Genomic DNA, 24,655 nt, shown 5'->3' on the forward strand with positions numbered 1-24,655 from the left:
TCTCTCTCTAGGAAGTCAGTGAAACTACTTTTTACGGTATATACTTGAGTCACAACTAAAGAGAATATTGAGTAAGTGAAAGAAAATATAACTAATATAAAACAATTTAGTTTATCAATTAAAACCAAAATGCTGTACGCTGAATGAAAACAGCAAGCACAGTCTTGGTTTTAAATATAATTTCTTTTTTCAAACACTACTTGAAAATTATCTTATATTACAGAAGGATGAAAACATGTAGCTTCCATAATATTATTCATAAAAATCAACAAAAATGCAAGCAAATTATTTTCAAGTTTATATTATAAAAATGTTTTCCAATACACTTAAAATAATAGACCAAACAGCTTAAACAAATAATACTTAACAGAACTTACCCTAGATATGTAATAGACAAAATATTTCCCACAGTAATGAATTAATTTTTTCTTTGTTATGTATAATCCCTCAATGATAATATCGTGAAGAAATGTGAAGAGGTTTGAAAATGATCTTACCTCATATTCAAAGTCCTCTGCTCTGTCTACATCAGCAGGCAAGCTGGAAAGATACTCATTGTCCTCATAAAATTCATGCTCCATCGGATGAAGAGAATGGCAGCTATGGGGAATGTAGCAATATGATAGAAATGGATCAAAAGGGTTGTTTTCAAGATTAACACTGATTTTAGAATTTCACTTGTTTTCTCTGCTTTGCAATAAGACCTGTAGCAAGCCAGCCTTCGAGTGAACTAGAAGCTCAGAAAGAGGAATTGCTTTTCTTTCTCCCCTACACGAGGTCCATCAATTTGATTTTCTGAGAGAACACCAAAAATAAGGGCGCATGGCCAGAACTGTACTCCAAAGAGTCTGATGTGACATCTCTGACAGGCCATCATGCTTGATACTCTCTGGCTTGCTTCCATTCCACCAATTGTGATTTGCTCCATCCATGGGTGTGTGGCCTTTGAGACTGAAGTCTACCCAAAGGGGGAATTTGTAACAAAGTACTACCAATTTCATAATACACAGCCCCAAACTGTTTTTTGAAATCTGTTTTCAAAAGCACATATTTTTCAGATTGTAAAACACACTTACATTGTCCTCATTCCTTCATATCTCTTTCCTTGTTCTGTCTTGTAACCCACATTTTCCCCCTCTTTGATAGAGGGCCTGTGCACAAATATTAATCAGCATTCATGGTGATAAATCACTGGAAATTCCTATAGGCCATAGGGTTTCATAATCCCGACAATTCAGAGAGGATTAAAGGAAATGAGAGGGATCTGAGGCATTGTACATGACTTTTTATATGCCTTACTTTGGGAAAAAAACGTTTTTTTAAAAATTTATTTATTTATTTGAGAGAGAGAGAGAGAGAGAAAGAGAGAGAGAGAGAGAGAGAGAGAGAGAGAGAGAGCACACAAGCAGGATGAGGGGCAGAGGGAGAAGCAGACTCCCCACTGAGCAGAGAGCTCACGTGATCCTGTGACTCCAGGATCATGACCTGAGCCAAAGGCAGACTTTTAACCGACTGAGCCACCCAGGTGCCCCTGGAAAAATATTTTAAATAAATTACAGAAATGCTATAAAATTACTATATGCTGTGATATGGATCTTATACATTACACCATATGAAGGCTAAGTACAGTTTAACAGCAAAGGACATGAGGGCATCTCTATTTCTGGAAGTCAATGAAAAAGAGTCAGTGCAATTAACTAAGTTGATGGCAGGTGAGACTTCTCTAAGCCTCGTCAGGGTGGACATTACTGAAAAACTGGAGTTAGTAGTATAAACTAGCTTCCATATCTCTAGCTCAAAGGTGAGAGAGACGCAATGCTCCTGGTGCCCTCACACAGTCAATGTAAATATTCTACTAGTCCCTTCTCACTGCGACCTAGGGCTGTCATCTCCATATAGGGTTAATCGACGTGAACCCTGATAGCAAAAGCAGTATATGCAGCATCTTGCCGGCTGATCTAACAGGTAAACTGTCCTCGCTTAAATTTGGACTGGCTCTGAAAGCCCATTTAGGTTGGTAAACCATTAAGCTTGCTGCTTTGGGCATCTGATGCATTTCTCTTGTCTTTCAGTTGTTAAGAAGGGAGCCTTATTCATTCATTCAATAAACATTTATTGTCTACCAGATGCCAGGCCCTATGCCAAGTGCTGGAAATCTATTGGTATACCAAATCCAATTCTTGCCCTATTAATTGAGTAGAGCAGGAAAGTGGGAATGTTAATATAATGTGATACTTCAGGGGAAATATGGAATCTGAGAGCAGATTGGGGTGGGGGGGGGCGTCCCTATTGCAGTTCTAGGAAGTTTGCAAGAAGAGGTTGCATTTAAGCTGAGATCTGCAGGACTTATGGAAAGCAATACCAGATACTGGTTAAGAGAGTGGGTACTGGGGTCAGACCCCTCAGGCTCAGAAGCCTAAGTAAGTGGCCCTATCACTTTCTTGCTATGTGACCTTGGACAATTTACTTAACATCTTCCCTCATCTGTGATGGTAATAATACAGTGCACTACCTCAAAAGATTGTTGTGAGTACTAAATGAGTTAATAAATGTAAAACACTTGGAATATTACCTAAGCATGTCAGATTAGCTAATAAATTTTAGATATTATTCATTCAAGAGAATGTTTATTGGAAAGCTACTCTGTGTCAGGCTGTATTCATAAATATTATATACTTGTTTGCCTGTGTATTCTCCATCTCCTTCTCTAGAAGGTAGGCACTGACTTTATTTTTGTTCCCAGTTTTATGCCTGGCACCTAGTTCCAGTGCCTGATAAAGAGGGCTACTTAATAAGTAGTGGTTGCATGGATGGAGTCCTAAGCAGATAAGCAGGGCCCCTATTCTCCTAGAGCTTGAAGTCTCAAGGAGTTGTTTCCAAAACATGGCTGTACATTAAAATTGCCTACGGAGATTTCTGAAAAATTTTCAGACTTGAGCCTCACTCTAAAAATGCCTTTCTAATTGGCCTGACATGGGATTCAGGCATTGTATTGACACTGCTTTTCAAAATTCCCTGGCGATTCTAATGTATGCATGTAAACCACTGAAATGAACCTAATGAAAGCCACTAGAGTGGCTTGATCAGACCTGTGTTTTATGAAGTGCAGGATGGGTTGTAGTTTAAAGAGACTATTGTTCTTATAAATCAAACTCTCAATAATATTTGAATATTTGCTTTAAAATTCCCAGAACATAATGTATGGGACAAAACATACTTCCTCATAAAACAAAACTGTACAAGTAGGATTATTGGAATAAAATATCTCCAGCTGCCTTTAAATGAGATAAAAATAGGGAAGAAATATTCCTTTAGTAGATCCTTATTTCACAGCTCTACACTTACTCACTGACAGCCAGATCTTTTGTTTACATCTCAATATATTGGGTAATTTCTTTCTTTGGAGAATTGCACTTTAATTAAATTAATTTCCTCACTTTTCCTTTAAAGAAGAGAAAAGCAAGAGTGAAAGAGAGAGCAGTGACCCACAGAGGAGAATATAGTGCCAACATGCCACTTCTGTGTCAGGCTTAATGAGGTTTTTGGCAGCTTTGGTGAGAAAAGCTATTTCCCTGACCAGTGCTCATGAGTAGCATGAGCTTTTGATGGCTGGAAATATGAAGACGAACTCATCAGAGCCAGAATTTTTCATTGCTCCTCAGCAAGCATGATTCCTAAAGTGAAGCAACTGTGTAGGTCAGGGAAAATAGCTAGCAGGGCCAGCTGAGAACTAATTGGATATAGACACAGTGGAGACATTTTCCAAACAGAACTGAGAGTCGTGTCTCTGTAATTGTCAACTTGCTAGCATGACTGATTCTCTCCAACACCTCCCTGAAACACTGAATGCAAACAAATAGGGCTTTGGGAAAAATGACAGAAAAAAAAAATACCTGTCTGAGAGCAGGAATGGACAGACGTCTGGCACTGGAGGGGTAGGTGGCCTCAGTTTGGCCAGAGCCATGATGTGTTCGAAGGTGATGTCTGTCTGAGTGCTGGCGTTCATGAGCTGCACTTCTGGGGCCGTTCCATAGGCTGGTTTACTGAGAGGTGTTCGTCTTAGCACCTGGACCACAATGGGCTCCTTGGCATTTCGAAAAGCTTCCACTGCCTCTTCATGGGTGGCCTTTGAGAGATCCTTCCCATTGACCTGTGAAGATAAAAAGACATTGCTCATCTTAGAGGAAAGAACAGAGAGGCTGTCATCATAGATTAATAAAAGGTGGGGAGGGTAAGTTTAAGCCAGCTCTGATATGAATTCTGTAAAGCAATATTTAATCAGACACTGACATTTATTGAACTCTTCACCAATGCGTGGAAGTGAAGAAGATTAGGAAAACAATTGCTTCCTGTTTCATTAGGAAGTACGCTATCAGGATCATTAGTAAAGATTTAAAAGTTTAAATCACACATTTGGTGAGAAAATGCTCACCCAAATCTTCAGATAGATAGAAATGGTAAGTATATCTTCTTAAAAAATGTTCTATCCACCTCCTGGTGAGATTTTAAAAACTTTATATATTTATTCATGAGAGACACACAGAGAGAGAGGCAGAGACACAGACAGAGGGAGAAGCAGGCCCCCTCAAGGACCCCGATGCGGGACTCAATCCTGGACCCCGGGATCATTCCCTGAGCCGAAGGCAGACGCTCAAACCTTGAGCCACCCAGGTGTCCCTCTTGGTGGGATTTTCAATATTTAATCCAAGCCTTACCAGCCTGAAATCTAATTCTTTGGGTATTGCTGAATTTCTTTCATATTCATCATTTTTTTTAAATCCAAGACAATGTTATTGTCATGTACATTTTATCCTAAATCCTTGCTGTTTGAAGTGTGGTCTGCGGACCAGCAGCATAAGCATGGCATAAGAGATTATTAAAAATATAGTATCCTGCCCCTATCCTAGACCCACTGAATCAGAATTGGCATATTAACAAGATAACCACCTGATTTATATGCTCTTGAAAGGAGCACTGCTCTAAAACATCTCTGAGTATGCTACGTTTTTTGGATCCTCACCTGTTTTAATTTATAACAATTTATGACTCTCCAAGGTAGCCCTGGACATAACAGAGAAGAGGGAACGTTTGCCTTTGCCCTCTATCACTGCTTCTCAGCAGGGCCAAACCACTGGCATTTGGGAGAGGGAAATTTCTTTTTGTGAGACTCTCCCATGCCTAATTATCAAGAGCCAGGGCTGTTTGCTAGCCTTTGTGGTACTCCAAACACTCACACACTTTTCTAAACACCCTTTCCAGTGGCAGTACAGACTGCTCTCAAATAGCTGTCAATTTATTTCCCTAAAACAGGTCTGATAACAGAGTCCCTTCGTGGAAGTTGTGTTTTAATAAAGGACTACAGCATGCTGAAATAGCTTCACAGTTCCCACCCTAGATGAATCAATAATGTTGGCTTTTGAAAATAGGAAGAGATACTTGGGGGCATAATACTGTGCTTAAAACCCCTGAAATTATACCATTTCTAGACAACTAAGCCATCTGCCTGTTGGGGAGGCTCTGATAACTGCTATGCACCAACAAATCCTTAGAGATCCCTGGGTGCCTTAAAAAGAAGCAAAGGGAGTTGCTGAGTTGCAGACATAGAGCGCTTGCTGACATCCAAATGAGCACATTCTCTCTCCCTGAGTAGACAAAGAATATGTGTGTGCTCAGAGCAAGTGTGGGGTGTTTGGGGGTAAATGACACAATGCTAGGTAGAAATCGTCATGTCATGTAGAGACAGGCTTAATGACCTGGAGGAGCTAATTTACTCAATGGGCCCTGAAAGAGTTAATGTGCCTTCAAAAATCGAGCAATTAAGTTTCCTCACCAGCAAAATATGTCCCAGTAGTTCTTGGATCACTTAGTATGAAACTCCAGTAGAAGATACGAATGGTTACCTACCTGTGTGCACACACTCATGAATCTATACGTTCTCACTCTGATTCTTTCCTTCATGGACTAACATTGAATATTATTATTTGTGAATTCTTACACAACCTTGGAAAGTCTGGATGGCTCTGGGTATATGGGAATAGTGAACAAGGGACATCGATGGACATAGTCTTTCATTCCTTGAGCTGTTGGACTACAGCACGTTTGGAAAGGGGCCACCACTGTCACTCCTAAGGATGTGTAATCAGTGGGTGGCAAGTGAAGTCCAAGAATGGAAAAACACAACCTAAAATCTAGCCTCTCACGTTGGATGGTGTCATTCTTTATGTTTCCTCCTGCGGTCAGTATTTATAAACTCCGGGGTTGTAGAAGATGATCCAGTGGTAGGTCAGATTGTTCTGCCAAAATCTGTGTGGTAGGGAGAAATTGTCCTTTGTCTCCAGGCTTCTGCTTTATGGTGCCCCTTCAGTTTAGTGACTATCCACTCCTGCAAAGTCTTATATCCTTCCCATTCTGCAAAGAATTCTTGGTCATAATCCATTATTGACTACTTAAAACCTACTGGAACATGTCAATATGTTCCCTTTTCCTACACGCCTGGCATTTAAAGTAACCTCTAATAGAAGTAGAATGAAAGAAGACAGTGCCCTTTTTGAAGGACTTCAAGCAATATACGAGGGTAAAAGGAAAAATAATTTGTGGCCAGCGTGTCTTCCAGTCACACATTAAATCCTTCTAATGCATAAATTGTGTGTCATTATGTAGTGAGCAGACTAATACCATTATTCTATTTCCTCCCCAAGGTGGCTTAGCACCTTGCCTACCACGTAGTCTTGGTATTCCTTTGTTTCTTACTTGTTTTAGTGATTTTTCAAAGCAAGAATAATTTTTAAAAAGTGAGTTCCTTACTGATTATTTCTGCAAAATCCAGAAAAGTATAACAATTTCTGCAGAAACATAAAAATTACTGAAGAGTACTGTAAGCTGTAAAATAATTAGTTCTTATTATAATGCTTAGTAAATGCAGACAATATTAGCGTTCTTACAGCAAGATCAATAGCTATTGATTCTAAGACCTATACATTCATTCATTTACAATTATAGCATTTATATGCAAATTTTTTTTTTTTTTTTTTTTGCTTTAAGGACAATCAAATACAATCTTAAAAAAAGGACAGTCAATATAATCTCAAATATCTTACTTCCCCATTGGGAATGCTCTTTTCTTCCAGTTATCATGCAGCTGACCTCTATTTTCATAAGCTATTTAATATCTCTCAAAGTAAGGAAGTCTATGACCTTTAAAGGCTCTACTGTCCCACGTGATCCCTTAGAAAATGTAAGCACTGATGATACAAAACACTTTTTTTTTTCACTTCACTTGAAGTTCATCAACATACTGTTAGCCTACCAAAAAGGTCACCATTTTATAAATTATGCCTTTCACAACAACAAAAAAGAATAGCTTAATTGGGGTTTTCTGGCAATTCCTTTGCTCAGCTATCATCAGTTACAGCTAGGAAGAAGAACACTGGGAGAATATCTGAGGTTTTAATCCTATAGAAAAAAAGTCAGTGGTAAATTAATAAATAAATTAACAGCCAAACCTCATTTTTTTCCAAGTGGCTAGATCCTAAACCAACAACACAGTATCTGGTACTCATTGTGCCATATCCTTATCATTCTATTTGTTTCCCATCATATTCTTTCCCTCCTTTCCTTCCCTTGCTTCCTCCTCCCACCCTTCCTTTCTTCCCTCTCTGTCCCAACCTTGCTTTTGTACAACCTACATATCATTTTTATTTGTTTTGTGAAATGAGACAGGAGATAGAGAAGCCCTCTCTTAAAGGTGTTCCATCTAATATAGGCAGTCATGGGTATAGGCCCAAAATGTTCTAGGCGCCTACTAAAAGGAGAGAGGCAAAAGTGCCAAAAGAGTAACAGGGACATTAATGTTCAGGAGGAGAAACTGGATAAAAAGGGTTGGGAGCAACACTGATGGGGAGAGAGGAGAAATAACTTGAAAATTAAGGGAGAAATATGCAAAATGGGGTTTGAGTTTGAAGTTGGCAGAGGGTTTCAAAAAGGCTGACAATTTGATTTAAGCATGGCATAGAGAAAGACACTTTTTAAAAAAAGATTTTATTTATTCATGAGAGACACAGAGAGAGAGGCAGAGACATAGGCAGAGGGAGAAGCAAACTCCAGTGGGGAGCCTGATGTGGGACTTGATCCCAGGACCCAGGGATCATGACCTGAGCCATAGGCAGATGCTCAACCACTGAGCCACCCTGGTGCCCCAAGAAAGAGACTTTTTAGTGAAGCTGTTGTTGAATGGTGCAGGTGAGTGGTTAGATGTCATAATAAACACGGAAGTCTATGATATAATTCCCTCTATCAATCTAACATATGGCATTTTAGTAACTGGTAAAAACTGATTTGGTTCTGCTACTACCGAGCAACAAGAGTATAGCAGCTAGAGTATAACTGCAAAGACTCATGGGCTCACTATTTGACCAGGGGCTAGCAGTCCCAAAGTGGGATGACTAGACTCTCCAAAGGTGACTGAGCCACCCGATTTGAGATAAATGAGAAACCAGAGCATTATGCACCTCAAGAGGTTATCAGAATTGGCCACAGCATAAGAAAGGAAAAGAAGATGCCAATGGTAAAAGTTCTAGGATAAATAGTTTGTCCTCCTAACAACTAAATTTGGAACTGGAAGCAAGTGGAAGGAGTAGCCTTAATCATGTCAAACTTGAAGCATTTTTAAGGCACTCAGATGAACTAATGAACGGATGACTGGTGACTAAATGAAAAACTGATCATAGGAAACTATCCTCTGGGAAGGATTCCCTCTTACCCCAGCACTTACAGGTTGATAAGTTGAAAACTATACAGATATGGAAAAACCAGTGTCTTGTTTCTAAAAAGTTATTTTCTGTTTTATCGATAGGGATAAGTGGATAGGAGGAAAGTAGTCATTTTTCAGCAATCAATGCAAAAGAAGTAGGAATACATTTGTTGTGGCAGATGGGCTAATTAATCCATAAGCAACTTGTGAATGTTAAGTAAAGAATATAGCTTTTCATATGTAAACCATATCACGGCAATGTTTGATGAGGCTTCTGTTTAACGAACAATCTACCCTTTTGGATAAACTGCAAAATCTGGGCCACTTGTCAGCAACCTCCCCAGAGTGATTGGTGGCCTCAGCTTGGATATGAGCTACGCTCCTTTGATTATTCCTCCAAATCCAGCCACATGCGAAATTTTCTTGAGTATCAGAAAACAAACAGGCTTTTCTTTTTTTTCCTTTTGAAGTGCAAACAAGTGCACGAATAACCAAGTCACCCTGGTGAGTTGCCATTTCTGGAGTCAGCTGTTTGGGAATGATGAGGGTTTCCAAACCTCTGTTTCCTCTTATGAAAAGGCCTTTTATGCATCTGTGCCTTTCACAGGAGAAGACATTGAAAAATACTCAATAGAAGTATAGAATACCAAAGACTATGTGCAATCGATATGGCCCAATTTCAAGTTGAAAAGAAGTATAGTAATAAAGTACTTGAATATTGTTTGTATGTTTACAAAATTTTTATTCATTCATTCGTCATTCATTCTCAGCTTTACTGAGGTATAGATGACAAGGAAAATTGTAAGATATTTAACATCTACATCATGTTGATTTGATAAATGTATATATCATTAAATGATTCTGACCATCTACTTAACATATCCATCATTTTACATATTGATTAATTAGTTTTTTTTTTTTTGGTAAGAACATTTAAGTTCTACTCTCTTTGCAAATTCCAATGATATAATACAGGGTTACCAACTATAGTCACCATGATTTACATTTAGATCTCAAGAGCCGAGCAGTATAATTCTGATTGGGCATGGCAGTTTATAAGATCTACCCCTTTCACAAATAAATGCGGGATTAATTTTGACTAAAGTCCCCATAAGGATGCCGGTCAAATTCTCTACCTGATAATTAGGGAGGTGTTGTAAAAACATGTTTTAGTAACATTTTATAGAAGGAGGAAACAATATTTAAATTACTGCTAAAATGTTTGGTATGGAAGAAATTTAAAAAATCTAAACCCTAGAGACATTAAATCACTTGTCATATATAATTTTTAAATACATGTTAAGGATTTTAAGCAAAAAAAATTTCTAAACTTGGTATGTTTGCTTCCATTGGACATCTGTCATATAAATTAAGAACAGCACAGTATAAAAATATTTATAGTGAAAAGAACACAGAGAATAAGAACTATGCAAAATTATATGAAGAGAACCTAGTAAGAGATTGACTTAAATTAGTTTTGACCTCTTTTTAATGTTATTAATGAGCAAAATAATCACTGGTGGGTTTGTGATAATTATGTAATTTCAGAGGATAAGAATACAAAAGAATGTTAGATTGCCTTAAACCAAAAGTCTGTGTAGTACAGTGTTCTGTTTTGAAAGTGCTATTATTGGATTTTTGGAAGAGAATAAATATGTAATTATCACATCTGATATAATGAGCAGAGTTACCAAGAGTGATCCTAGGGCTCCTTTTGGCTTATTTGGGCCATGAGGGACTGGCAGCTTCATTGTCCTGGTGTGTGGGTGTTACAGCTTTCCTTGAGCTCCAAAGCCTCCCAAAGGCTGGGCAACTGGCTTTCCCAGCCAAATGGAAGTAACTACCTTCTAACCTAGATATTCTTCACCTCTTATAGTCTGTTTCCTTACTAATAATGTTCCCAAGAGAAGAGAGAGCAGCAGTGGCGGAGGGCGGGAGGGGAGGTCTGTATCCTCCCCTGGAATACAGACCTAATGCATGTTCAATGGTGTGGGGCCTCTGCATGACTCCCTGTGCTGCTCACTCCTGACTTGTATGTTTTCCCAATAAAGACTGTTGCCTACCTATACAACTTGTGACATTGTAGGATTTGCCCTTAATAACCTTTGTGTGACATGATACACATTTACAGCCTAAAAAATTGAATATATCAAAAATGCTTATATATGTAGTAATGAATTGCAGACCCCCAGTAACCAAAGGAGGTATTTAGAAAGTCTGTTGTTACGTATAACTGATTGTGACACTGAGGTCACTACAGTAGGGCACTATGCTAGTTCCTGATCCTTTTTACAGCATACTTTGATGGGGAGGTGTTCCTGAATGCAAGCAAGACTCATCTTCAACTTTTCTAATTAAGATATTATAGACTCATTCTTTGTGAATTTGTCTTTTTTTAAAAAAAATAGATTTTATTTATTTATTCATGAGAGAGAGAGAGAGAGAGAGGCAGAAACACAGGCAGAGGGAGAAGCAGGCTCCATGCAGGGAGCCCGATGTGGGACTCGATCCCGGGACCCCATCCCAGAACTCCAGGATTACGCCCTAGGCTGAAGGCAGGTGCTAAACCGCTGAACCACCTGGACTGCCCTTTTTTTTTTTTTTTAAGATTTTATTTATTTATTCATGAGAGACACAGGCAGAGGGAGAAGCAGGCCCCATGCAGGAAGCATGTGGGACTCGATCCAGGGTCTCCAGGATCAGGCCCTGGGCTGAAGGCGGCGCTAAACTGCTGAGCCATCTGAGCTGCTCCCCTTGGATTATCTTTTGTTTCATTTTTTTGTATCCCCTTTTTCTGTATCTTCTGTTTCTTTCATGATGCTCATTGCTACCTCTTTCTCTTAGTCTAAGTTTTCCCATTTGGAAGTGTTTATTTATATAAATTTATTCCTGTTATTAAAGAACAGGTCATATGTTTTGATTCTTACTGAAGGAAATAAATTGAAATACATACAACATAGTTTTATTCACCTCTTTATAAATACATTTATTTTCTTTCATGTAAATGAAAGAAATGGGGGTATCTGCTCTTTGGCATATGAGCTGGTGGTTCTTGGTTTGTCCATCAGATGCACAGTCTACTCTTCTTTGCCCAGTTCAGAGCTCTGAGACACTGACCACTGTGTACTGCATCACTGGGCTCCCTGCTTTATGTATTTTGTTTGATTCAGTTAATGGTAAGAGAGCTGGTAGTCTGTGTCTTTATCCAGGCCCCTGGCTTTCAGGACACCAGATCTTGCTAGGTTGTGTTCACATCTCTTGTTCACTTTCCCCTTTCAAGTCTATGGGCAGTAAGGACTTCTCTTTCTATTGCAATTCTCTACATTTTTTTTTTTTTAACTCTGCTCACAACTCCTGTAAGTTGCTACCTCATTAAACTCACTTCAATTAAATCCTTCGAATGCATCTTCCATTTCCTTCTGGGACCCTGCCTAATGCAACAAGACATAAACTCTTCTGATTTTAAAAATAACAACAAAAATAAGGCAAAAGCTAAAACTTATCATCTTTGCAAAGTAAGTTCACTACCAAAATTAGTTGCATCAAAGATATAATACCTAATTTTTTGGATTTAGCAGAAACTTCATTTTTAAGGGAGAATGAAAGCACAACTTTTATTGATATTATAGAGCAATTTTAAAGTATTCACATATTTGATGTGCATGGTTATTTCATAGAATATCCTTCAGTTGGTCTTTGTCTAGTGTTTGGTTTTGTATTTTTTGGCCTAAAAGTGGCATTGTGTCTTTCTCAGTCTATCCTATTAGGAAGCAAGTAATATGGATTTGTCTTTACTGGTGAGGTTAACCTTGAGGACTTCACAAAAATGAGAGGGTGAGGGGTGGTGGAAGGGAGAGAATGAATCTAAACCAAATGTAACATAATGTTAAAATTGGGGAACCCAGATGAATGGTATTTGGGAATTCTTTGTACTATTCTTGCAACTTTTTCATAAGCCTGAAATTATGCTGAAATAAATGTTTCAAAATCTTGTTGTATTTGTTATTAGCTAAAAACAGTCATGCTGGAATCACTTAGAGTTAAAAATCTAAGGCATTGTTGGACACAGAGCTTCTTCAGAGTTTGTTTCTAGATTTGCATATTGTTAGAGAAACAAACTCCCCCTCTGTACCGAATGTCTTTTTTTCTTGTGGATGTGCATGCACGCACACTCAGACATACACACACATCCCTACAGCAAAAAACACAGATTGGTATCACCAACTTTATCATTGTCATAACAATTCATCTACTGAATATCACCTGAAATCCTGTTCTCCTCCAAGCTGAGCTATTTAAAAAGATAGATGGTTGCCTTCTGGCTAATTGTGGGAGCTCTTTCATTACTGTAAAAAGACTTTTTATATCTCAAGTGACTCTATAAGCAGTGAATAATGACTTGAAGTCTTTGGAGAAGAGTCCACTGATAAAATGGTAGGATAACAACTACTTACTGACCTTTTACTTTCTAAGATAATACTAAGCCGATGTAGCTGATTATTAATAAACCTATCCATTGAGTTTTGACATATCAGATCCAAGTATGTTAAACTTAATGAGAAATTCTCATGCAGACATAAAATTTTCTGCAATGGGCCTACGGGTGTAAAGACAAGGCATATATAGGGCAAATGTTTTTAAAATGAACTTAAATTATTTCATTAGGAAAAACTTCACCATAATTAAATCACTCAGCTTTTCTTTTAAAAAATTACTATAAACAGAATCAGTAACTGAGGACTGAGCAGTTCATCTTTTATGTCCACTGAAAAAGAGGAAATGTGCTCTTAGCCTCTGGACAAGATCTCTTGGTCCCATTTTTGTTTGTTTGTTATTAGAGCATATTTGGATATCAAGAATATAACCTTGGGTCTCGGTCACACTAGCAAGATGCCAAAGAAGTACCAAAAATAACCATTTGTTAAATGAAATGAATAAAAGTGTTCCACACAGTTACTAATAAGGGACTAAGGTGACAGTGGGTTATTGTAACACGGTATCTGTCATAAGAACATCAAAGATGCCAACAACATCTTCACCAGAGTTTTGCTATACCCTATCTATAAAAGAGATCCCTATTTAAATGCTTCCATGTAGAAAAACATTGAGCGACAAGAAACCAACAGTTTTGTTCAATGCTATAGTTTAAAGGCCCCAAAACATGCTTGGCACATACTCGATACTCAATAAACGTGTTAAATTTTCAAATATTTCTCTATCAAAATCCACATTAAAACAAATGTGATTGTATTTGTCATTAAAGTTATCTGTGTTTACATGCAAACTGCTTTCTTTTCACTCCCACCTCCATTCTGTAGCCCAGTTACCCATATTATTCCATTTACTTAAATATATTGTATAAATTGAGTAGCATACAAAGGCAAGCCTCACTCATAAGCTCTGCTCACAAGCCCCACGCATCTGCCAAAGTTGTAGAACCTAAGAACATGACGCAGGGTGCATGCAGAACTGGGACCTAAACAATTTTCAATATGAGCTGTGCCACTTTGTGTAAGTTATTTAAACTCTCTGAACCTCAGTTTCTTCATCTAGAAGAGAGATGCTAATGCCCCTCACAGAGTTGTGGAGAGAATCAAATCAATAATACAGCAAAGGCAGCTAACAGAGTGCTATCATGTTGAGACTTCCTTCCCTTTCCTTCCTTCCTTCCTTCCTTCCTTCCTTCCTTCCTTCCTTCCTTCCTTTCTTCCTTCCTTCCTCTTGAGTAATGGAGACTAGGTGATTCTCTGGGGATACAAGTTAATACCTGTGCTTAGAGTCCTGGCAGTGGCAACAACAATAATATCAGTTAGCACTGAGTGAGAATTCATAAGGTGCGGAACTGGGTGAGGCACTTGGCTTATATGTTCTCAATCACACCCAGGAACAGTCATGTAAGGTAAGGATTTTCTCCCTATTTGACAGTTGTGGAAGCTGAGGTCAGAAGGTGTAATAGGCTGAGCAAGGGAAGGCACCTGCCCTTCACAACTTGTTAGAGAAAAACAATATATCTATATCTATATCTGTATCTATCTATATCTATATCTATATCTATCTATATCTATATCTATCTATATCTATCTATATAACTGCAAGCAAACTTGGAAAGAGGTGAAATAAAGGTATTCACAGTGTTCTGGTGTTCTGGGGGAGAACAAAGAGCTGACTATGTCCAGGAGTAGAGAGATCTAATATTTGACTTGGGTCTTAAAAGATGAAGAGTTTCATAAGTTGCAAAGATGGGAGAAAAGCAAGGAAACTCAGGGTAAAGGCATGAAAGAGCAAGTCTGCTGGGAACCAAAGAGAGATTTGGTGTGACTGAGTATGGGGGATTTGAGTAAATGTCTGGCAAAGAGGTGGGAAAGAAGGTGCTGACAGAGATCCCAATGTCTTCAATGGGTCAGGGTAAAGTACTTGTTTTAAACAACTGCTTTCATTGGAAAAGTAGCAAAATCTCATTTTTGTTTCGGGAAGATAACTCTGAAGGCTGTGGTAGAATGCAACTGAGTGGAAGTAGGGAAACCATTTAGGAAGTTACCAGGAAATCAGTGTCTGGATTGAGACCAGGAGAGCATGGACAGTCCAACTGGAAGAGGATGGACGGAGTTATAAAACACTGTTCTGATCCTTTCAATGATACCTATTCCAATGAAACCTATCAGATTAGCAGATTGTCTACCGCAGCCTAGCCTTGGTTTCTATTCCAATTAATTAAATCCACACTGTAAGGAAATACCAGTTGTAGAAGTTGAATTTAAAGTAGAAAGCCATAAAGATATTCCAAGTAGATATCACCTGTCCCCTATAGACCTATATATTCTTAGAGCTCAAAAACGACCTCTTCCAATGTTCTGAAACTCTTTCTGCCTAGAATCCACCCAGCCAAGTGGGTAACTGTCTTATCACACACACACACACACACACACACACACACACACACACACACACACACAAACTCACACTCACAAACTCAAGCCCAAACACCTTTATATTTCCTAGGGTCTTCTACCTGAAGCATTGATAGCTTTGTGTGGAAGAAAACCTTAGAAAGATACTTTACCCACGTGAATACACAGGAATTTTAGAAGATAGGGATTAAGATTTTATTTATTTATTCATGATAAGACATAGAGAGAGAGAGAAGCAGAGACACAGGCAGAGGGAGAAGCAGGCTCCATGCTGGGAGCCTGACGTGGGACTCGATCCCAGGACTCCAGGATCGCACCCTGGGCCAAAGGCAGGCGCTAAACCACTGAGCCACCCAGGGATCTCCATGAAGATAGGGATTGACAGAAGAAAGTAGAACTTGCATGATATATAACATTCTCTTTCAATATCAGCATCTCTCACTTAGTGCCTGGAACATGAAAGGTATTTTATACCAGTTTGAAAGGACAGGACAAAATCTGAACAAAGCCGTCAAGCAAGGAGAAGCAGGGGGTTTAAATCATTTTCAACAATCAATTCTGCCATTTGAATTCATTCTGACACTTGTTGAGCTCAGTCAATGACATGAAACTACAGGAAAAAGGCCAGATCCCCAGGGAAATTTGCAAGCTTCTACATCCGCAAATAAAGCCTCCTGAACTTGTGCCCATAACCTTTCTAACACCATGCTTCCAACTTCCTCAAATTTATAGGCTTTGAAAAGAAATATTTTGTTGAATATTAACAATAAAAAGGTTGCTGCCTAAGGCAAAAGATGAAATAAATGTATTTAAAATAGTAACCGATGCTATTTTATATCAAATAGGTGGAATCTGCACCAGGCATTTTCCTGACAAAGTTGTCTCGAAGTCGCACCTTGAAATGAATAATAAAGACCACTGCAGTAATGACAATTTGTTGAATGCTTACTATTTACCGCATAGTGTACTCAGTACTACTTGCTACTGGAGGTGGAAAAATATTATCATACTCATCCTATAGATAAAGAAACTAAATCTTAACAGGTTGGGGCACCTGGGTGGCTCACTGGTTGAGTGTCTGCCTTTGGCTCAGGTTGTGATCCTGGGGTCCTGGGATCAAGTCTTGCATTGGGCTCCCCAAGAGGGAGCCTGCCTCTCCCTCTGCCTATGTCTCTGCTTCTCTCTCTGTGTCTCTCATGAATAAATTTTTAAAAATCTTAAAAAAAAACCTTAACAGGTTAAGCAATTTGTTCAAGATTATGCTGAATATTAAGTTAAAAAAAGAAGAATTTTCTACAAATTCCTATTAATCATTTTTAAACATAGATGGGAGTGTTAGCATAGAAGCTCTAAAAATTGGACAAGAAGATTGGTTGGAAATTTATTCTTCTATTTTGTTTTAGTAAATGGCTCATAAGATTCAAATTAAGTAGTGAATGAACTGCAGGCATGCATGATTATGGATAACTGTCTTAACTTATGTCCCCTGGACAAGAAAACTCCAGGTGAAAAGTGAAATAAGGGTTTCTGCAAAATGAGTAGGCTGGAGAGGATGCTATCCAATGACCTCCTCAGTTCTAAAAAATCTATAAACTGCATTCATGAACATGAATAAGCACTATTCCTTAGACAATCCCGGATGTTACTTAAAACTTTGGTAAAAAGAATCCCCCTTCTGCTTTTTTTCTGTAAGTGAATCAGGTAAAGCTCAGACAAGGAGGTGACTCCAGAGCATGTCAATCTGTTACTGAACTTTTAACTTAAGAAACCATACGAGACTCTTAACTCTAGGAAACAAACTGAGGGTTGCTGGATGGGAGGTGGGTGGGGGAGATGGGGTAACTGGGTGACGGGAATTAAGGAAGCACATGATGTAATGAGCACTGTGTGTTATATGCAAGTGATGAATCACTAAATTCCACCTCTGAAACTAGTACTACACTGTATATTAACGAACTTGAATTTAAATCTTGAAAGAAAAAAAAAAAAAGATCTCCAGTGTAAGGCCCACCGTTGCTCATGTGCAATGTGATATTGTTAATGCCTCACAACAGTTCAGCAGCCTCTGAGTAGTGGACACAATCACAAGTGATTCAAACAGAAAGAATTGCAAAATAGCAGCTGGGCTAGTAGGGAGAGTGGGAACCAACTCCAGGCCTTAGGGCTGAGTCATGTATGAAAAATTAGACGATAGTATTTGGGGACACTTTTTGAAAACTGTTTCACGTGGCTCTATGTCTTCTCCTTCTGGAAGCAAATAAGACAGAGAAATAGAGTGAATGTAACTCTGCAGATAGAGTCATCAGATTTTTTAAATGTAAATTGCCACAAACATTTTTCTACACTAGTACTGTTGACTTTATTTCCCTTTGTTTAGAAGAGTGGAGAAGAGGGGCAAATTTTTATAAATTTAGTTCCTTCAATTAACATCTGTATGCTTTTGAAATAATTTTCAGCAAATAAAACAATCCTGCAAAGTCCCAGTAAAAGCTCTCCATTGTTCCATGTCTGCACAAATTACCTTGCATCTCCGATGATTTTATGTACATTTAATCACTAAAGATTAATTACATGGCATACGGAAATCAGTGAAACACTGAAGAGATAACTTCAGTTTAAGTGCACATGCAGCTAACTTGTGGCTTTTTAAAACAATTTTAATTAAAAGTACTAGAAGAATCATCGGGCTGAAAATATTAGGAGCTCTGGGATGGATGAGCTTAGCATAGCTAATTAATTGTATATTTAATCAAAGCAGCCTTTGGCTGTAATTAATAATCTATTTTCCTCTGGTAATAAATATTGTAGTTCTGTAAAACAGAATTTATAATTTCCAGAATGCCATATGCACAGAAGAGTGGGACAGAAAACAAGCATTTCCACACTAGCTTTCAAGCCGAGGCTGATTTTGTTTATTTAGAGACGATGTTGTCTATATCTCTTTCATTTGTTTTAAATGTCATCTCACGGTGGCAGCTTACAAATTGCAATCCCAGAGTGACTTGGACATTTCAAAGGGGTAAAGAATAATTCAAAAAGAGTCTCTAGTAGAATTCTAAGTGAAATTTGATTTTTCTTGCTCCACAAAGATCTCATACTTCAGAGGATCTTAAGTAGCTCTATCTGAATATGAATGCTAGGATGGTACGTCTCAAGTCTCTTGGCTTTAAACAGTTCCTTCCTTCATTTCCTTTTCAATGGCAGAGAATCAGATTTCTACCACCTGCAACCTGGTAATATGCACAAATCAGAGCCAAGTTGGAATACCTTCTTCCTTATGATAGTGCCTTATGAGTACCAACACACACACACACACATAGACACACACATACACACACACACACATCCTCTCTGCTCTTCAAGATTCCATAGTATATTTTTGTTCTTATGACACTTTCATTGATTTCTGAGAGAAACTCTCTAACAAGAGGTAGTCATCTGCTTTTCATATGATCTAAGATTGCTTTCTTCTTATAAGCAAGACTTAAATTCCAAGAGTTTTGCACATAAAGGAGATACCATAATAAATTAACAGATAACACATTAAATTAACGTAGGTTTTTCCTATCTTTTAAGGATGTCTGAGTATGTGAAAATTAACTATTAGTTTGCCATTGCTGTTTTTTTATGTTTAAGATTTTCACAGTAGCATGAAGGAGTTATAGGTTGCTGAATGAGGTCTTTAACTCAAAATACATTTTTAAGATCATAGAGAACACACATTTTTGTATGCATCTGATACAATAGCTTGATGTACTAATCAATTCATAGCATACGTTCCATTTTTCTGGAGTTATGTGGTCTTCATATGAATATGTATGAAAGAAATATATGCATTAGGTTATTAAAATTATATCAAGTGAAAATTTTATTCAGACTATACTGGGCATTAATAAATGTCTGAGAACCAGATAAAGAGGAGAATATAACAAGATAAAAATTTGCCACTATTGATATTATATGATCAAAAGTAGTTTTTATTAAATAATGACATCTGCAAGGCTTAATCAGTGTATAATATAACATGCAATTTCCAATGAGAACAAAAGTGTTAAGGACAATTTTTTAAAATGATAAGATAGTTTTTTCTTGGGGAGCCTGGGTGGTTCAATCGGTTAAGTGTCTGCCTTCGGCTCAAGTCATGATCTCAGGGTCCTGGGATTGAGCCCACACCAGGCTCCCTGCTCAGCAGGGAGTCTGCTTCTCCCTCTCCCTCTGCCCTTCCTCCCGCTCCTATTCTCTCTCTCCCTCAAATAAATAAAGTCTTTAAAAAAAAGATAGTTTTTTCTTTTTAGAATTGTGACTAGTTAGTAACTCCTGACACAGGCCTTCTCTATGTCCTACTAAAATTATCTATGAAGGCACAGGGAAGAAAAGTACACCTGGACAGTGAAAGACAGCATCCACAGTTCCTTTACTTGCTCTAATTTTCACAGAACTTTTCATTTGCTCCTTGAACCAAACTAACAATTTAGACAACTCTCTCTGATGATGTATATGGTACTGGGATGACATGGGCATGCAGGTGTGTGTTGATTTAATAGTCATCCACTGGTTTCACGGAAAAGTAAAGTGGCAGACATGCTGCTCACTCTGTAGGGAAATCTCAAAGACCCTGGCAGTGCCCATACTTGTCCTGAAACATTCTGTGCCATTCACAGTACAAGAGCCCACCCTACTCTATCCTTCTGGGACCCTCAGAAGGTTATTCTAATAACTTAGACCTGAGGTATATCCTGTTGGGGCTGAGAAGATGGATTCTGAGAGGTGTGATCCCACCAAAAGATAGGTGGTGGGGATTTCTTGAAATGTGTGGGGAAGATGTACACAGCAGAAGTTCCAAGCAGAGGATCTTAGAGGTGGTACATTCCTGAAGAAAGGAGACTCTAGTGACTCTGGTGAACTAATGAGATGATGTGGGGCTGGAACATATGGACTACAGTTGTGAACCCAGAGAAGGTACTATTTTGAGAGTCTGGGATGCTTAAACAGCATATGAAAAGATATTGATTGATACACCATTATAATACACAAAGGCAGAGTAAAACATAAAGGGAAAGTATGAATGCTCAGCCCCGGGTTTGATTCCAAGCTCTACCTCTTAGCAGCTGTGTGACTTCGGATTGATCACCTGACTTTCCCAAACACTGATTTCTTCATCTAACATTGGTGACAATAATGTTCTACAACTCTAAAAGTTGTTATGACAAAGTGATGAAAAAATATATAAAAAGTAATCAATATGTGGGATAGAGTAGGAATTCAACAAAAATATGGAAACAAAAAATATGGAAACTATATACAATACTTTATTATCAACATGGTGTTTAAAAGAGTTCTTTAGGGATGCCTGGGTGGCTTAGCGGTTGAGCGTCTGCTTTTGGCTCAGAGTGTGATACTGGAGTCCTGGGATCGAGTCCCGCATCAGGCTCCCTGCAGGGAGCCTGTTTCTCCCACTGCCTATGTCTCTGCCTCTCTCTGTGTTTCTCATGAATAAATCAATAAAATCTTTAAAAAAATGATTTTATTTATTTATTTTGAGAGAAGGAGAGAGACAGAGAGAGCACAAGTGGGGGAGGGGAGGATCAGAGAGAGTGGGAGAAGCAGACTCCCCACTGAGCAGGGAGCCTGTCACAGGGCTCAATCTCAGGACCTTGAGACCATGACCTGAGCCAAAGGCAGATGCTTAACTGACTGAATCACCCAGATTCCCCAATTTAGTGCTTTGAGAATGGATTCAAAATTATGTTTCTCTCTGTGTTTCTCATGAATAAATAAATAAAAATCTTAAAAAAAAATAAAATAAAACAGTTCTTTATCCAGTGTTTATCAGTGAGTGATAATTGCAGCGTATTTAGACTTGTTGGGAAAGCATGCTTGTGAGATTTAGGGATGGAACAAATTTGAAAAGTAAAATCTATACACAATATGAGCATTGGATTAGTTGTCAGAGAACTTAAAAAATCCTCATTCTAGACTATTTGTTACCACTGTAGACTTGCAGAGTCACGTAAGCTCTGGAAACAAACTTTAGTTCATAATAAGTTTCAAACACATGTGAAGTCATTACAGATGAGGGGGGTTAGTGCTTGATATTCACAATCTATTTAGCAATTTATAAATCGATTGCCTCAGCAACATTTATCTCACTGCTCACAGGAGATTTAAGTGTTCCTCACATCTTAAATAAGAGGTAAAGTTTGGTTTAATTGATTTTTACCAAGGTCATACAACAAGTGTTAAATCTGGGATTAGAAGCCTTGACTGGCTCTCGGAATTCTTATTATACCACCATGAAACATCTCTCCATTTTCATCCTATTGCCTGGATTAATTAACCACTGTATAGGATACAGAAAATAGCTGTCAGTTTAAATTCAAATACTATGTTCTCAGCAAAAATACGTATCAAAGAAGGCAATAATAATAAGATGGAGTCTATTATTGAGTTTCAAGTTCTGATAAATATTGTTGAGTTAACTGGAAACCAGAGTATACAACTATTGGCTGAACTTGGCCCTTGCGAAATATTCAATTTGGTAATTTTTTTTAAAGCTGAGGATTATGGGTAATTGATGTCACTGTGAAACTTTCACTAATGTCCTAGACTTATCGAATGGCAGCTTCACAAAGTAAGAGTTCTATGTTGAAGAGGAAGAATGTTAGTAAATTATCCAAAATTTATGAAGTCTAAGTCTTTCAAAATAAAACAAAATAATACATTTAGGCAATGGTGAGTTGACTTCCTCTCGTTGCTCGAATTAGACACTATGGGTAAACTGCTAAGATTCCAATCATGGAGGGAAGTTCTATCCACATCTACTGCTTCCTTACCCCCCACAATTACTCTAATACAAGATGCACAGAGAGGGGCAGCTGCTAGAAATCATCTCTAAGGTGATCAGATGCTGCATAGCACACCTCAGGCTGGGCTTTCTCAACAGTGGATCCCCCAGCATCTGAGGTTGGACATCTCTGTCATGGGGGACCATCTTACGTGTTGACTATATTCAGTAGCCTCCCTGGGTTATACCCTGATCGATGCTGGGAACATCCTCACACACACCACCACCAACTTGTGACAATTTAAAATGTCTTCAGACACTGCCATTCGTATAGAGGGTGAAGTCATGTTCAGCTGAGAACCATCGTTTTAGGGTTCATTTCAGTGGTGTTTTCCTTCATTAACGTTAAAAAACACTGGATGTCACAGAGACCTGGGTTTATTACGAAAGAGCGGAAACATCGCAGGACATAGAACTTGAAGGATGGAAATTAACATCTGTTTCATGGATTATGGATTATTTTTCCCTTTTTAACTATATATATATATATATATATATATATATATATATATATATAGTCTTACTTTAAGAGCAAAAAAAATGGACCTGGAATATATCTAAATAAAATAGCAAGCAATATTATTTAACAGGGCTCTAATTACATTTGATTTATTCCGCCAGGCAGGAAAAAAAGTGTGATTGTCAGGGTTCTTCACTATGGCTTTGTCCTCACATGGAGACTCCAAAGCTGTCACTTGCCCATCTTTTGCCCTATTCTTTTTTTTTTTTTTTTAAGATTTTATTTATTTATTCATGAGAGGCAGAGACATAGGCAGAGAGAGAAGCAGGCTCCGTGCAGGGAGCCCGATGTGGGACTCGATCCTGTGACTCGGGGATCACACCCTGAGCCAAAGGCAGAGGCTCAACTGCTGAACCACCCATGTGCACCCCCCATCAGTTATTCTATGTTGGATTTTTAAAGCTGTCATTAAAATGGAATAGTCATGCTACGTTGGAGATGGCCATATGACAAGGACAGAGAAGAGAAGGATCCCTGGATTCCAGAAAACCTGCTGTGTGGTTATTCTAATAAATACTGTGTTTGAATTATTTTCCTGTATTAATCTTATTTTTCTATTTTTTATTGAATTTATAATATCCTCTAAATTTACTTAAGTTTTGCATGTCGTCCTCAAGTAGGGAGGCCTTCCTAGGTTGATAATAGGCACCTGGATAAATAATGGCCTAAGCATTGTTGATATGAATTTAAAAATTGTTTGAAACTCCATACTCTCCTTCTTGAAATGCTCTGCTCCATGTTGATTATCTGAACACTTCACTGCTTAGCTGACTTGGAGCAGGATTTAGAATGCTAGATAAAGGAATGGAGAAAGGATGATGGAATATACTTTTGCAGGACTAAAAGGCTGTGAAACATCACCAGATTAACAATAATACCTTGTAACATTTGTTCTGGAAATAGAACTTAACTATTCGGAGCTTTTGACATGGCTGCATATGGTTATTTTGGATGCTGATAGAAAGAAACACAGCAGACTCATTTCTTATTCATTCATTCACATGTAATATATTTCTTTCTACATTTCAAAAAGATATATACATATGTATTTTCTAAACGGGTATAAAAGTCAATTACTATGTTTATCCAACAAGGAACTGCTTTCTCAACTTTAGAACTCCCATTTGAGAAAAGTCTCACCTCTTAGCAAGTAGGCATTCTCCATCCTACTTCATTAGGGTGGTTGAACATGATTCAGTAAAGGCTGATGAAATGTGATGAAACCTGTGCTTTGTCTACACCAGCTGCTTCCACTGAGATTTTATTTGCTAGATACCAGGGCTTCAGATATTTCTATTGGATGTCAAGAGATAAACCTTATGAATTATATTACAGTGTTGGCATATAATCCAATATGTAAATACATATTTTGTATAATTAGCTAATTTTTGGAAACCACCACACTCTTAGAGTTCACAACATCAAACATTTTAACACATATAGTTGAGGTGTCCTACTTATACTATTTCAAGTTCTAGGTCTATTTAGAGTTGGTTACAGTAGAATAAAAGGCAAATGATGTTATTAAAACTCAAAGCTAACAATTATAATTTAAAATATAATTAGATGTTGAGTCCTTTCTAGTGTGTAATGTTATGCCTCTGTCAAAGCACTGGGAATACTAATTAAAACAA

At 38.0% G+C, this 24,655-nt stretch overlaps 1 protein-coding gene across 2 annotated transcripts in view; it reads right to left on the minus strand.

The window, feature by feature from the left end:
• The window catches only part of PDZRN4 (PDZ domain containing ring finger 4), a 352,365-nt gene that overhangs the window by 61,393 nt on the left and 266,317 nt on the right, over positions 1–24,655 (minus strand). For both annotated transcript variants that reach the window (XM_072765562.1, XM_072765563.1), the window contains 2 exons: positions 3,894–4,150; positions 498–600 (listed from right to left, as the gene is read on the minus strand). In XM_072765562.1, coding sequence (XP_072621663.1) covers positions 498–600; positions 3,894–4,150 — 360 coding nt within the window. The remainder of the gene's footprint in view (positions 1–497; positions 601–3,893; positions 4,151–24,655) is intronic.

The sequence above is a fragment of the Vulpes vulpes genome, chromosome 8 (genome assembly GCF_048418805.1).
Source record: "Vulpes vulpes isolate BD-2025 chromosome 8, VulVul3, whole genome shotgun sequence".
Taxonomy (NCBI): Eukaryota; Metazoa; Chordata; class Mammalia; order Carnivora; family Canidae; genus Vulpes; species Vulpes vulpes.